Below are 16,463 nucleotides of genomic sequence, written 5' to 3'. Positions count from 1 at the left end.
AAACCCAAAGCAGATTAGAATGTTACCGGGCCCTAAAAAGAGAATATAAACTGGCAGACTATTTCCCGACCATCAGAGACACAAAACAGAGACAGACCCTCACCAGGTACAGACTAAGCGACCACCAACTGGCAATTGAAAAAGGAAGATACAAGAAATCCTGGCAGCCTAGAGAGAATAGAATATGTGATCAATGTCTGGCCGGCGAGGTTGAGACAGAGATGCATTTCCTCCTAAAATGCGAAAAATTCAACACATCAAGAAACATATTATTTGACAAGCTCAGCCAAACAACCCCAGATTTCAAGGAATTGGATGACCTGTCAAAATTAAGATTAGTCCTGGGAGAAGGAGACAGACCATACCTTGGTGCCAAATATGTAACAACATGTCACAACCTGAGGACTGTTTAAAATTAATACTGAATGTACCCACTGATGTACAAAGACTGTTTAAATTAATATTGTTTAAAGTAATATTGTATGTACCCAACGAAGGTCAGAATTGTTTGACACCTACAGAATGTTGGAAAACTGTAGTTTTTGTTATGTAAGCTTTGGCAATATGGTTCCCTGTAAACTTTCATGCCAATAAAGCATTTGAATTGAATTGAATTGAATTGAAGGGGAGAGAGAGAAGGGGAGAGAGAGAAGGGGAGAGAGAGAAGGGGAGAGAGGGGAAAAGAGAGGGGGAGAGAGAGGGGGGAGAGGAAGAGAGAGGGAGAGATGGAGAGAAACAGAGAGGGAGAGGGAAAGAGAAAAAAGTGTAGAAAATGTTGTTGCCATTTTGTTAAACTTGTGCAGATAATCAGCTGGTTTCACTGCTGAATGCTTTTTTCCCCCCAGTCAAAAAAAGAATTATGGGCAAGTGCCCATTTCCTAGCTTTTTCTTGCCCTTTAAATGAATCTCATAAAAAGCTGATCTTGTTCCATAACAATGTAAGGAGATAATCACAATGGAGCTTTCTGCACATGACTGCTGCTGCGGATTTGAGAAATGTTTGTTACTCTTGGATCGCACGAGCGATATTAAATAGCAAGACATTGTTTTTAGTCCTCGGTGTATTGAAGGGTGATGGGTGCCAGAGTTCAGATTACACAGCATGGACATGGGAGGCACGATTCAAACTAAAATTTAACTTAAATTACATGCCAGACTTGCTCTCCAGACCACAGCAGCCTCTCCTCAGATCACACACCTGGAGCAGAGGTGGTGACTGGTATTAGCCAGTTGTCTCTTTCAATTGCAAAGCTGGCATCCATCTCTTGGTCACTCTTCCCTCCCTCCCTGCAGCTCTCCTTCACAGCACCTCACCTGTAGCAGCACCACTTCCATTGCTGGTCTCCTGGGTGGAAAGATTCAGTTGGTTGCACCACCCGTTAGCGCCTTAAGAGGGCGCTAAGTGGGGCGCAAACCAACTAGCGCCCAGGCACGGCACTGCCCACGCCTCCCGCAAAATTCAGTGGGAGGTTAGTGGTGGTGCTAACCGTTAGCGCTGCGCTGCTGGCGATGACGTCATCGGTGTGCGCAGCGCCCCGCTCACGCCCCGGCCGCGATCTTCAGGAGCGCCCCCTGATTTACCGCCGGACGCTATGTCCGACAGGGTCAGGGTGGCGTAGCTGCGGCCGGGGAGGCGCAAATTAAAGGCGAGGTGGGGGGCGGCCATTTTTGCTGTTGGCCGCCTGCCAGCACCTGCCTGCGCTCCCGTCCCTGGCCTCCGGAACCCCCCCCCACCCCCCGCGGAGTGCCGGCTGTGCTCCAAGAGCCCGCGGAGTGCTGGCTGTGCTCCAAGAGCCCGGCACTTCTCTTCGGTGCCGGGCTCTTTTGCCCGATCCCCGGGGGCCCAGCTGGGCCCCAGATCGCGCTGCACAAGGCCCCTCCCCTTTAAGAAGGGGAGGAAGGCCTGCAATACCGCAGCACGACGTGCCGCAGCGCCGCGCCACGATATTCACTTGCAGCGCCCCAAGAGGGATGCGGGGCACTTCCAGTAGCGCCCCGCTTCCTTTTGGGGTGCAACCGACCAATTTCCGGCGCAGGGGTGCTAATTTTTCCGGGGGCGAAGTTAGCACCCTAAACGGGGCTATACTGAATTTCTCCCCCCTGGTGTTCGCTGTGGCTCAGTGGGTAGCACTCTTGCCTCATGAGACAGAAGGTTGTGGGTTGAAGCCCCACGCCAGAGTCTTGAGCATAAAATCCAGGCTGACACGGCCAGTGCAGTACTGAGGGAGTGCTGCACTGTCAGAGGTGCCATCTTTTGGATGAGACGTTAAGCCGAGGCCCCGTCTGTCCTCTCAGGTGGACGTAAATGATTCCATGATATTATTTTGAAGAAGCGCATCAGAGTTCTCCCCGGTGTCCTGGACAATGTTTATCCCTTAACCAACATTACGAAAAACAAATGATCTGCTCATGATCACATTGGTGTTTGTGGGAGCTTGCTGTGCGTAAATTGACTGCAGCGTTTCCTACATCACAACAGTGACTACACTTCAAAAGCGCTTCATTGACTCTGGGACGTCCTGAGGTCGTGAAAGCCACTGAAGAAATGCCAGTTCTTTCTTTTTCCTCCCGTTCCTATGATACCACTAAACCGGGAGCTGTCCACCTCATCCAGCGCACAGCAGAGAGCAAGAGATTGAGAACAGCTACAGTTCTAAACTGTGTGTCTCATTAGAAGAGCAGGTCAACATTCCCACTGATAGTTTGAAGAGAATGAGGAGGATCCCCTGGAGAACGGCCAGAGCCTGGACGTACAGATCAAAAGTTTTCAACCTGCTTGCGACTGGGCAGGACAACAGCTCAGTGCCCAGAATTATTGGCCCAGAACTTTGGGTCTCCACGGGTGAGTACGCACGGGGTACTCACCCGTAGGCCCAATGGAAGTGCCGGTTTCCTGCATGCACTGCGCATGCGCGGGAAACTGGCACTTCCGTTCCCCTGAAAGCAGGGGTTCAGAGGTCGAACACGTGCGCAGGAGAGGCTGCGCGTGCGCATCGAACTTACGTTTTTTTTTTGCAGGTTTCTCCGGGAGGGTAAGTCTGCAGAAGTTAGACATGTAAAAAGCAGTCGCAAGGCCTGCTTTTCACAAGGTAAGTGGTGAATTAATTAAAATTAAAACATTTTTTCCACAGGTTTATTATTTTTAAATACTTTAAAGAAAGGTAAGTTTATTTTTAGCCCCATTAGAAAATAAAATTATTTTTTTCAAAAATTTAAATTATTGTTTAAATAGTTATTTCATGTAATTTATAGTTTATTTTAAAAATGTGATTTAAAAAAAAAATTTATTTGAAGATTTAGTGATGTTTTGGGGCCCGTAGTATTTCTAAGTTTTGACAGCTCTTCCTGTCAAACTTATGAATGGGCATTTCCCTGCTACGATTGGCTCTCCATGGCCCACGTGATCCCAGGGGACGCATCGAACTAACTGCGCCCCTGGGATACGCAAGCACTGTGCGCCGGCAGTTGGAGCAGGCCCAGGATCGGAATTCCACGCGGGCCCACAGCTCAACGGCCGGCGCGCAAGGTAAGTGCAGGTCGGGGGCTTGCACCCACGGGAAGCCCCCGACCCGAATTTCCGGGCCATTACCGTGGTTAAGTTCTGATCCCTATACGACCCAGCAATATGAAACCTAGAGTAATTCAACCAAGATAACAATGTGCAATCAAAACTTTCCACTCATTCTTCTCCAACAGATTGCAGTGGAAAATAAACATTTGGGTTAGTAGGTACTGTATAATTACAGTGAGTGTGACAGACCGATGGATTGTCACAATAGCAGAATACTGCGGATGCTGAAAATCTGAAATAACAACAGAAAATGCTGGAGACACTCAGCAGGTCAGGCAGCATCCATAGAGAGAGAGAAAAACAGAGTTAACGTTTCAGGTCTGTATGTGACCCTTTGTCAGCTTAGTAAAGCAACAAGTCCTTTAGATTGCAAAAGAGCAGGTTTCGGAAAGATTGTGTTCCATACTGATGGGCCTTTAACTTGTTCGGCACATCAAGCTACAATATTAATTTTGCATTTCGAATTATTAGAATTTAGTTCCTCTAAAAGTTTAATTGCATCTTGACATAAGCTACAAAGCACGCAGACATAAAAATTTATCTGGGTGCAATTTGTGATTTTGGTGCAGAAGTGTTAATCAAAAAAGGTGAAAACAAACAAAGTTTGTAAAAATAAAATCGGATTCCACAGCGCCTTGCCCTGGGATCACACCACCGGGTACAGGAAAGTTAAACTCTTCCAGTGATGATTTTCCAGACGGTGCCACAGAATGAGGTGACGTTTGGATTTACATTTCACTGCACCGTTTTCGTTCCAAGGTCACAAATGAATCTTTTTTTAATTAAACCCCTAGGGGGAGAAATTCAGTAGCTTGCGCCACCCGTTAGCGCCTTAAGAGGGCGCTATGTGGGTCGCAAGCCAACTGGCGCCCGGGCGCGGCACTGCCCACGCCTCCCACTAAATTCCGCGGGACGTTAGTGGTGGCGCTAACCGTTAGCGCTGCGCCGCTGCCGACGACGTCATCGGTGTGCGCAGCGCCCCGCTGACGCCCCGGGTGCGATATTCGGCAGCGCCCCCTGATTTACCGCCGGACGCTATGTCCGACCGGTTCAGGGGGGCCTACCTACGGCCGGGGAGGCGCAAATTAAAGGCAAGGTGCGGGGCGGCCATTTTTGTTGTTGGCCGCCTGCCAGCACCTGCCTGCGCTCCCGTCCCCGGCCTCCTGAACCCCCCCCCCCTCCCGCGGAGTGCCGGCTGCACTCCAAGAGCCCAGCACTTCTCTTCGGTGCCGGGCCCTTTTGCCTGCACTCCCGATCCCCGGGGGCCCAGCTGGGCCCCAGATCGCGCTGCACAAGGCCCCTCCCCTTTAAGAAGGGGAGGAAGGCCTGCAATACCGCAGCGCGACGTGCCGCAGCACGTAGCGCCACAATATTCACTCGCAGCGCCCCAAGAGGGATGCGGGGCGCTTCCAGTAGCGCCGCGCTTCCCTTTGGGGCGCAACCACTCAATTTCCGGTGCGGGGGCGCAAATGTTTCTGGGGCGCTACTTTTAGCGCCCTGGCGAGGCTGGTGCCCCAAACGGGGCTATACTCAATTTCTCCCCCCTAGTGTCAATGGTCTACACAGCAGGCACTTGTTCTGACTAGGCGTCAAGTTGATGACAAATGATTTCAAGTTATTTCCAAATGATGTAGTGCAGGGTGTGATCTGCGCTAAAGGTGCCGTGCATTCCCCAACAGATACGTCAGAGAGGGGGGAGGAAGGGAATGGAAGGGAAGGGAAGGGAAGGAGAGCGGCAGAGAGAAAGAATGATATAGACAGACACACACACACACACACACACACACACACACACACACACAGAGAGAGGACATGAGCAATAGAACAATAGTCCGCTGGACAGAAATAGGCTTGAAATACACCTGATGGAGCCTTTAGGAAGTTGGGTGCAGGTTTTTGTTAAGTGCCTGGGGTGGCTGCAGCTCAGTTGAGGGGATTAGAGAAACACTTCACAAATATGAACTTAAAAACATTTTGTGTACAGGGATTTTCTTTTATATAAGGAGTCACTAAGTGTTCCTGCAAAAGTAGCAACAGCAGAGAGGCTTCTTTAAGCCACAAGATAAGAAAACAGTTTATGAAGTGGGAAGGAACAGGAAAGAAGCCATGGGGCCTTGGATTCTCCAGTAGGAGTACGATTAAAGGAGTGAGCACCTTAAAGGAGTAGCAACAATTGCATTTATACAGCCCCTTTAAAGTAGGAAAACCTCCCAGGGTGCGTTGTGAAGTCTGTTCGTCAAACAAAATGAGAAGCAATGATGACTTTCAGCATATGCATCTTGATGTGATTTACACCCCACTCTGCATTTGCAAAACACTTCCACAAGCACGCACAGTACGTAAACTCTGCTTTTATAGCCGATATTGTTCTCCACCTCAATTCAATTCAATTCAATTCAAATCGCTTTATTGGCATGACAAGGTACGTCTTATGTTGCCAAAGCATCGAAAAACATTTATGGTTGAACACGTAAACGCAGGTCTATCCATACAGTGTATAAACAGATATATCCCTGAGTGTATAAATATATATTCATATAATTTGTATATACTCTTTTCTTAGATTTAATGGTTGTCCCTCTGTTTATGGCAAGCTGTAACATAGTGTGCCGCTAAGGTTACACAGTTTCTCTGTTCCCCTAGTAGGTATGGGAGTTTTTGGTCGTCATTCAAATTTCTGAATTCAGGGCATATTTTTGTGAATTTTGGGTAGAAATTCTCCCTTATGCCCCGATATTTTCTACAAGCTGTGAGAAAGTGCATCTCTGTCTCCACCACTCCCTGACTGCACCTACTCCCCATGCCTGTGCAGGATAATCAGATGTTCAGTAGCTACTCTTATGAAACCCCTACAAGCCAACATTGAATTGAACGTTCGCTCAAAAGCTGGTGGCAGCTGGTCGCAGTGCACCAGTCAGCTGCCATTTAGTTCCGTCCAGTTGGTAGATTTACAAATTGGTTGGGAACCCTCTCTCTCAGGAGTCAGTAGCTGGCAGCAGGGAACACCTCCACATGCCACGGGATCTACACAGTTCATCAGTTCATATCTACTAACCACTGGCAGGCTGCCTGCCCCCCGCCACAATTGTTCTTGGAGCAAGAACACAACATACGAATTTCACATACTGGAGCAGGCTGAAGTTCTCCTTAATTCATCCCCACACTGGCCAGGCCAGGCGTGGTTCAATGATGTGGACAAGGGCAAAATCAACAGAGACAACCAACAATTCTCACCAGCCAAGCGCTTTACCTGGCTTCTAATCACCATATTCTAAACATGGAAGGACGATACTCAGGAGTATATATATATATTTTTTAAATCACACTGCTAGTCAAGGTTTCCTCTAATTTTTTTTTTGGGTGCATGGCCCAGTGAAATTTTTGCGCATGCGCGATTTTTCCCCATTTAAAAGCGGTGCACGGGCCTTCAGACCACTGAGCGGGAACACTGCTGCCAATCAGAAAAACATGAATGGGGCACGGTGAGGTTGTGCATCTTTGCACTGAGCCACGGTGAAGCTGTGGGATAGATACACAAGGAACACATCTGGGATTAATTCATTCACGAGACGTGGGCGCCGCTGGCATTTATTGCCCATCCCCTAGTTGCCCCCTTTGCGAAGAAGATGGTGGTGGTGATGGGCCTACTTCTCGAACCGCCGCCGTCCCGCGCGATGCATGGCGCTCATCGCGCGTCACAATTTTCAAATACCGTGGTGGACGGAAGATTTCACATTTTCTGGATTTTTCAAATAAGAGCTTACCTCCTGGACAGTGCCTTTTTGCCATTTTACATCTTCTGGATTCTGCAATAGTTGGACAGGGTATCGTGTCCTTGGCTGGCTTTTTCACGATTTGTCGGGTCCTGGTTTCCAGTCCCCATTTGTAGCCGCACGTCTTGTTGTTCTTTATGCACGTTCCCCAGTTGCTCCATGGTCCTACCTCACAGCCCTCTGAACACACACACAACAAGACCATTAGGATTCGAGCGCAGTCGTGGAGGAAAACACACCCGCGCGCAAATTTCAAACAATCAGTCCAACAGCAAATTAGCTTGGCTACCTACCTGATAACCCTCCGAACACAAAAAGATAAACGCAAGCGTCGGTCTGCACCGCATGCTTGACAGGACAGGACAGGACAGGAGTGAAGCAACCAAACATTCTCCAAGATCTCACTTTTGCACAAGCGATTAATTATTATATTCAAAGCTAAAAACGCCAGCAGGACGCTTGTAAATTGCTTCAAAGAAAAGGTAGGTGTTTGTAGCAGGTCCAAGAGACCACTAGAAGCTTTTAAAAAAATATATATAAATGTTGGCCTTTATCTCAAAAGGGGCTAGAATTCATAAGTGAGAAGTGATGCTTCGCTTGAACAGAGCCTTAGTCAGATCCCATCTGGAGCACTGCACCCAGTTCTTGGCCATGTAAAGCAGGAAGGATACGTTGGCTCGAGGAACAGCACCTCATCTTCCGATTAGGCACTTTACAGCCTTCCGGACTCAATATCGAGTTCAACAATTTCAGATCATAACCTCGGCTCCCATTACATTTTTACTTATTTTTTATCCACACCTTTGTTTTGGTTTTCCCCCACCCCCCCACCTTTCTCTCTCCCACATGGCAGCTGTCTCCCATTCTGCCAGCGCATTTCACACCTAATCTAGAGCCGTCTTTTGTCTCCACTAGTCCTATCACCATCTCGTCTCGTTTTGAATACCTCTTAATGTCTCTTCACTTCTCTTTTGTTCTCTCCCAGCCTGGCCTTTTAATCTATTTCATTTCCTGTGCTTTTCCAGTCTTGACAAAGGGTTTTGACCCGAAACGTTGACTCTATTTTCTCTCCACGGATGTTGCCTGGCCTGCTGAGTTTTTCCAGCATTTTCTGTTGTTATTTCGGATTTCCAGCATCTGCAGTATTTTGCTGTCGTATTAAGGATATGTTGGCCTTGGAGGGGGTGCAGTGCAGATTCACCAGAATGATACCGGGACTTAAAGGGTTAAATTGTGACAGGTTTCAGCAACTTGGCTCATATTCCCTCAAGTTTAGAAGATTGAGGGGTGATCTAATCGAGATATTTTAAAATGATTAAGGGAATCTGTAGCACAGATACATGGAAGTTATGTCCTCTGATGGGAGAGTCCAGAACAAGAGGGCATAATCTTCGAGCTCGGCCGTTCCGGAGTGAAATCAGGAAGCACTTCTTCACACAGCGCGTTGTGTAAATCTGGAACTCTCTCCCCCCAAAAGGCTGTTGATACTGGGGGTCAATTGGAGCTTTATACGCTATATATTTCTGGTCTCTTTAGTAGCTCAATGCAATTGTGAAATGATTTGTAACAGATGTTCATCCTGCCTGTTGCAACAACGTCCGACAAATTCCGCGTACGGCGATTTCCATTACTGCCACTAGCTTAGGACAAACACCCAATCACAACAACACATGCAATGTCTCACCTCAACTGTTTGTGCTAATTTCCTGATTTAGGAAAGCCAGCAGCTCTCGCACACACACGCAATCTCAAGGAAGGACGACAGCTCAATTTATTAAACTGAACACAAGGTACTAATAAATCTTAAACAGAACCAACTGCTCGAAACATACCCCATCCCCTCTGTAAGGGGTGCTACATGAAATCACTTACCCATACACTCCAGGTGCTCTTGCAATGGTACAAACCCTTCAGGGCATTCTTCAAAGCATCGACCTTTGTGTAAGTAAAAGCCAGCTTTGCATTTCGTGCAAAAGTCTTTGCTGAAACACGTGTCGCAATTATCTATTTTACATCCTAGAAAGGAAGTTAAAAAACAAAAAAAATTAAAAACTATTGTTCGAAAGCATATTAGCCCAACAGTATACATTTCACTGGAACACTGCAAGCCTTTTCAATCATGCAGGTTTTCTTGCAAAGAAACACAAAAGGCACCAGGTACTGAAATGGAAAGCAGCTGCCGTCTGCTGTCATCTCCTACACATCTTTAATCAGAAGTAATCCATTCTATAAAGGAGTTGTGTGCTTGCTGCTACATCATATTAAACACACTCCCAAGGCAAGACATGGCAATTTAAAACCAAGAAAAAAAAGGGGGAAGCTGGCCATTACAATCCAAGTAAAAAACAATTACTACAAGACGCAGTTTCCCTAGTCAACGACTCGCATTGATACAGTGCCGTTAATGTAATCAAACGCCCCAAGGCACTTCACAGGAATGTTAACAAAATGTGACAGCGAGCCACACAAGGAGATATTAGGGCAGGTGACCGAAAGCTTGGTCAGAGAGGTAGGTTTTAAGGAGCGTCTTAAGGAAGAGAGAGGTGCAGAGAGGTTTAGGGAGGGAATTCCAGAGATTTGTGCCGAGGTAGCCGAAGGCACGGCCGCCAGTGGTGGATGGGCAAGAGGCCAGAACTGGAGGAGCGCAGAGATCCCGGACCCCAGACTCACCGGCGGCAGGGGCAGCGAGAGCGGCCCTGGGTGGAGACTGAGCGCAGAGACCGAGGATTTAAGGAGCGGGGGAGAGAGCGGCCCAGACTCACCGGAGGCAGAGGCAGCGAGAGCGGCCCTGGGTGGAGGCTGAGCGAGGACACCGAGGATTTAAGCAGCGGGAGAGCGAGCGAGGCCCAGACTCACCGGCAGCAGCAGCGGCCCTGGGTGGAGCCCCGAGTGCGGTTTAAACAGAGTGCTGCGAGTTGGGAATTGGTTCTTACTTTACACCAAAGAAAGAGTCCGAGAGCGGGAGCAGTCAAACAACCACAACTGCGAAACCGCTAAAGTGACGTCACAACCAGGGAAGGAGCTGATTGGTAAGTAGGACCTGGTGAGTATTTCTACAGTCCAGTCGTTGAAGTAAAAGTAAGGTTTCTAGTTTAGAGTAAGTAGTGTTTAAAGAGAAGTAAGGTCCCTAGTGTATTTAATATTCTTTAATTTAAAGGAAGTAAAGGGAGTAAATTAAGGGTAGGACATGGCAGGGCAGCTCGGCTGCGTGGAGTGCTCCTCCTGTGCTATGTGGGAAGTCAGGGACACTTTCGGTGTCCAGGGCGAACATATGTGGAGGGAGTGTCTCCAGCTGCAGCTACTCAAAATCCGCGTTTTGGAGCTGGAGCTGCGGCTGGAGTCACTGTGGAGCATCCGCGAAGCTGAGATCTTCGTGGATAGCACGTTTAACGAGGTGGTCACACCGCAGATAAAGAGTGCACAGGCAGACAGGGAATGGGTGACCGCCAGACAGAGTAAAAGAACTAGGAAGGTAGTGCAGGAGTCCTCTGGGTCAATCTCCCTCGCCAACAGATTTTCCATTTTGGATACTGATGGGGGAGATGGTTTCTCAGGGGAATGCAGCAAGCGCCAAGTCCGTGGCACTACGAGTGGCTCAGCTGCACAGGAGGGGAGGAAAAAGAGTGGGAGAGCAATAGTGCCAGGGGATTCTATTGTAAGGGGAACAGATAGACGTTTCTATGGCCGCAGACGTGACTCCAGGATGGTATGTTGCCTCCCTGGTGCCAGGGTCAAGGATGTCACTGAATGGCTGCAGGACATTCTGAAGGGGGAGGGCGAACAATCAGAGGTCGTGGTTCACATTGGTACCAATGACATGGGTAGAAAGAGGGAGGAGGTCCTGCAACAAGAAATAGGGAGCTAGGTAGCAGATTAAAAAGCAGGACCTCAAAGGTTGTAATCTCTGGATTACTCCCGGTGCTAGTGAGTATAGGAATATGAGGATAGAGCAGATGAATGCGTGGCTAAAGAGTTGGTGCAGGAGGGAGGGCTTTAGTTTCCTGGATCACTGGGTCTGCTTCTGAGGAAGGTGGGACCTGTACAAGTCGGACTGGTTGCACCTGAACCGGAACGGGACCAACATCCTTGCGGGGAGGTTTGCTAGTGCTGTTGGGGGGTGTTTAAACTAACTTGGCAGGGGGATGGGATACGGAGTGGAGCTATAGTAGGGGGTGATGCACAGCCAAATATAGAGGAAAAAACAAGTCAGCCTGGAAGGCAGAGCAAATATGTAATGGCACAAGGGAGTATGACAAGGTTGGATGGCATTTATTTTAATGCAAGGAATCTTGCGAGAAAGGCAGATGAATTGAAGGTGTTGATGAACACATTGGGAGTACGATATTGTTGCTATCACAGAGACATGGTTGAGGGAGCGGCAGGACTGGCAGCTCAATATTCCGGAGTATAGAATCTTCAGGCAAGACAGAGGGGGGTGTAAAAGAGGAGGGGGTGTCGCAATATTAATCAAGGAGTCAATTACTGCTGTAAGGAGGGATGATATCTTAGCAGGTTCCTCTAATGAGGCCATATGGGTAGAACTTAAAAACAAAAAGGGGGCAAGCACTTTGCTGGGAGTGTACTATAGGCCTCCAAACAGTCAGGGGAAGATAAAGGAACAGATATGTAGGGAAATCTCAGAGAAGTGTAGAAACAATAGGGTAATAATAGTAGGGGATTTCAACTTCCCCAATATTAACTGGGATAGTCAGAGTGTGAAAGGCTTAGAGGGTGCGGAATTCTTAAAGTGCATCCAGGAGAGCTTTTTGAGCCAGCATGTAGGAAGTCCTACAAGAGAGGGGGCGGTACTGGACCTAATTCTAGGGAATGTAGCCAGGCAAGTGGTAGAAGTGTCAGTAGGAGAGCATTTTGGTGACAGTGACCATAATTCGGTAAGATTTAAGGTAGTCATGGAAAAGGACAAAGATGGACCGGAAATAAAGGTTCTAAATTGGGGGAAGGACGATTTTAATATCATGAGGCAGGATCTGGCCAAAGTGGACAGGGATCAGCTACTTGTAGGAAAATCCACAGCAGAGCAGTGGGAGTCTTTCAGAAAGGAAATAGAGAGAGTACAGCGCCAACATGTTCCCGTAAAGGTCAAGGGTGGGACCAACAAGCCCAGGGAACCCCGGATGTCAAGGGATATACAAGAATGGATTAGGAAAAAAAGGGAGGCTTTTGGCAGATACAAAGGACTAAAAACAGTGGAAGCCCTAGAGGAGTATAGAAAGTGCAGGGGGGTACTTCAAAAAGAAATTAGGAGAGCAAAGAGGGGGCATGAAATAACACTGGTGGGCAAAATAAAGGAAAATCCCAAGGTGTTTTATAAGTATATTAAGGACAAGAGGATAACCAGGGAAAGAGTAGGGCCCATTAGGGACCAAAGTGGCAATCTGTGTGTAGAGCCGGAAGATGTGGGTGAGGTTTTAAATGAATATTTTGCATCGGTGTTCACTATGGAGAAGGGTGATGCAGGCATAGAAATCAGGCAGGGGGATTGTGATATACTTGAACAAATTAGTATTGAGAGGGAGGAGGTACTAGTGGTTTTAGCCGGCTTAAAAGTGGATAAATCCCCAGGCCCAGACGAGATGTATCCCAGGCTGCTCTGTGAGGCAAGGGAGGAGATTGCAGGGGCTCTGACACAAATTTTCAGATCCTCTCTGGCCACAGGGGAGGTGCCAGAGGACTGGAGGACAGCTAACGTAATACCATTATTCAAGAAGGGTAGTAGGGATAAACCAGGGAATTACAGGCCAGTGAGCCTAACATCAGTGGTAGGGAAATTATTGGAAAAAATTCTGAGGGACAGAATTAGTCTCCACTTGGAGAGGCAAGGATTAATCAAGGATAGTCAGCATGGCTTTGTCAGGGGGAGATCATGTCTAACCAATTTGACTGAATTTTTCGAGGGGGTGACTAGGTGTGTGGATGAGTGTAGTGCAGTTGATGTCGTCCACGTGGACTTCAGTAAGGCTTTTGACAAAGTCTCGCACGGGAGACTGGTCAAGAAGGTAAGAGCCCATGGGATCCAGGGCAATTTGGCACATTGGATCCAAAATTGGCTTAGTGGCAGGAGGCAGAGGGTGATGGTCGAAGGTTGTTTTTGTGACTGGAAGCCTGTATCCAGTGGTGTAACGCAGGGATCGGTGCTGGGTCCCTTGCTGTTTGTAGTGTACATTAATGATTTGGATATGAATGTAGGAGGTACGATCAGTAAGTTCGCAGATGACATGAAAATTGGTGGAGTGGTAAATAGCGAGGAGGGAAGCCTCAGGCTACAGGACGATATAGATAGGTTGGTTAGATGGGCAGAACAGTGGCAAATGAAATTTAACCCTGAAAAGTGTGAGGTGATGCATTTTGGGAGGACTAACAAGGCAAGGGAATACATAATGAATGGTAGGACCCTAGGAAGGACAGAGGATCAGAGGGACCTTGGTGTGCATGTACATAGATCCCTGAAGGCAACAGGACAGGTAGATAAGGTGGTTGAAAAGGCATATGGGATACTTATATTCTATGCCTCGGCTAATGAAGGCAAGAGCAGGGAGGTTATGATGGAGCTGTACAAAACGCTAGTTAGGCCACAGCTGGAATACTGTGTGCAGTTCTGGTCGCCATACTATAGGAGGGATGTGATTGCACTGGAGAGGGTGCAAAGGAGATTCACCAGGATGTTACCTGGGCTGGAGCGCTTCAGCTATGAAGAGAGACTGGACAGGCTGGGGTTGTTTTCCTTAGAGCAGAGAAGGCTGAGCGGGGACCTGATTGAGGTGTACTTATGAGGGGCATAGATAGGGTAGATAGAAAGGAACTTTTCCCCTTAGTAGAGGGGTCAATAACCCGGGGGCATAGTTTCAAGGTAAGGGGCAGGAGGTTTAGAGAGGATTTGAGGAAAAACTTTTTCACCCAGAGGGTGGTTGGAATCTGGAACTCACTGCCTGAAAGGGTGGTAGAGGCAGGAACCCTCACAACATTCAAGAAGCATTTGGATGAGCACTTGAAATGCCATTGCATACAAGGCTATGGACCAAGTGCTGGAAAATGGGATTAGAATAGACAGGGTTTGATGGCCGGCTCGGACACGATGGGCCGAAGGGCCTCTTTCTGTGCTGTATGACTCTGGGCAGGATTTTCATTGGGCCATGGAGGCGGGATTGGAGGCGTGTGGGGGGTTAAAATCTCGAAATCGGGGGGCACGAACCCATCCCGCCCCCCACCTGCCTCCATGCCAGTTTCAAAGGAGGCGGATACCTGACCTGTGCTGGGAGCCGCCTCCCCGAGGCGGGAAGGGGATTAGTGCCAATTAACTGCCTGTTAACAGGTAGTTAACAGACAGTTTTTAGCTTAATCCCTATTTTTATTCCTGAAGTGTGGGATTCCCGACGGCTCCAAACCACGCCAAGTTAGCGAGGCGGGCCGTCGGGCTGAAGGACTTGGAGGGTTCGAGATGTCTGGTGTTCAGGTGAGTGATGGGTGCATGAGTGCAGAGGTAAGTGTGTTTGGTGTGTGTAAAGTGTTTAAAGAAGTTTTACTTACCTTTACAGCCTTCCTTCCTTCAGGTCTCGGGAGTCCCTCATCTCACCGGCACAGAAAGCAGAATGGTCGCGAGCTGTCAAAAGTTGCAGCATTCAGCTTTCTGTTCTGGAGAGATCTCTAAATCAGCCTGAGAGGAAGGAATTAACTTAGTGTACAGATTGTCAGTGTTTGACAGCTTCAAACAGCTGTCAAACGCTGATATTTCTTTGGCTCGATGTCAATTTTTTTTGTCTGATCACGCTCCTGTTAAAGGCGCTATGTAAATGCAAGTTGGTGTCGTTGAGAGCCAGACAGAGAGGGGGGAATGATACAGAAAGGGTCAGGAGCGAGATCGAGGGGTGCATGTGATGGGGATTCCACCATGGAGGGACAGAGTGACGGAGGGGGTTGGAGTGCAAATGGTGCTGTGCATCCCAAGGGGAAAACCATCCCAACAGGCAAGTAGTGAGAGCACACCAGGCATGAGGTGAGACAATGTACAAGAGAAGCACACAGGAAAAGACAACAAAAAAAACTTGAAAAGGCAGTGAGAAGAGAAAGAGTGGGGTGGGGGGGGAGGGGGCTGAAATCGTTTTTTTGAAAAACCAGAACATAAGGGTAGCAACAGAAATACATGAAGCCATTCCGTGGAACTTCTGTCGAAATACAACAACATACTGGAATCATTTCGACGGGTGGAGCAATTTTCAAATCACTTTCCCGCGACGGATTAAACGGATGGCTAAACATGTTTTCATACTCACCTTTAACACTTCATACAAATTGAGAGGAATATTCAGAAAGAGGGAAAATAACTTGCATTTCTGTAGCGCCTTTCATGACTGCAGGACGTCCCAAAGTGCTTCACAGTCAATGAGTTACTTTCTGAAGTGTAGTCACAGTTGTAATGTAGGAAACGCGGCAGCTAATTTGCGCACAGCAAGCTCCCACAAAAAATAAATGAGATAATAAGATTTAGTGATGTTAGTTGAGGGATAAATATTGACCAGGACACCGGGGAGAACTCCTCCAGTCCTCGAATAAGAGGGCAGACAGGGGGTCTCGGTTTAACGTCTCATCCGAAAGACGGCACTGCCAACAGTGTAGCACTCCCTCAGTACTGCACTGACCTGTCAGCCTAGATTATGTGCTCAAGCCACTGGAATGGGCCTTGAACCCACGACCTTCTGACTCAGAGGCGAGAACTATCCACTGAGCCATATCATTTAGGGTTACAAAAGCCAGCAACTGCAGCTCCAATGAGGAAGCTAGATATCCGATGGTGCGAGAGGAATCATATGTACAAGAAAGAGCTAGGACAAAGCCTTTCCTTTTACAGTAACTTGCTTATCCTGAAGAAGTTCTCCAATTCCTTCTTGCCCCCTTTTCTCCTTAACTCCTGGGTGGAGGGCGGGGGGGGAAGGAGGGGAAAAGGAGGGAAAGAAAGGATGAAAAAAGAAAAAGAGAAAAAAAAGAGGGAGAGAGAAAATGAGAGGGAGAGAGAGGACTAAACATTGGCAACAGACTATGAACATGGAGGGTGCAACACAACCGAGCCCAATCCTATGCACATGAATCCAACTGTTGCATCCTTA

General features: G+C 48.0%; 1 protein-coding gene across 2 annotated transcripts in view; it reads right to left on the bottom strand.

The window, feature by feature from the left end:
• Window positions 1–16,463, bottom strand: part of rspo2 (R-spondin 2) — a 209,163-nt gene that overhangs the window by 90,600 nt on the left and 102,100 nt on the right. For both annotated transcript variants that reach the window (XM_085993721.1, XM_085993722.1), the window contains exons 4-5: window positions 9,217–9,360; window positions 7,336–7,524 (exon numbers count right to left, since the gene is read on the bottom strand). In XM_085993721.1, coding sequence (XP_085849847.1) covers window positions 7,336–7,524; window positions 9,217–9,360 — 333 coding nt within the window. The remainder of the gene's footprint in view (window positions 1–7,335; window positions 7,525–9,216; window positions 9,361–16,463) is intronic.

The sequence above is a fragment of the Somniosus microcephalus genome, chromosome 7, assembly GCF_052327205.1.
Source record: "Somniosus microcephalus isolate GS21.2 chromosome 7, FLI_Smic_1.0, whole genome shotgun sequence".
NCBI classification, from domain to species: Eukaryota; Metazoa; Chordata; class Chondrichthyes; order Squaliformes; family Somniosidae; genus Somniosus; species Somniosus microcephalus.
This window is presented reverse-complemented; position numbering and strand designations above follow the sequence as displayed.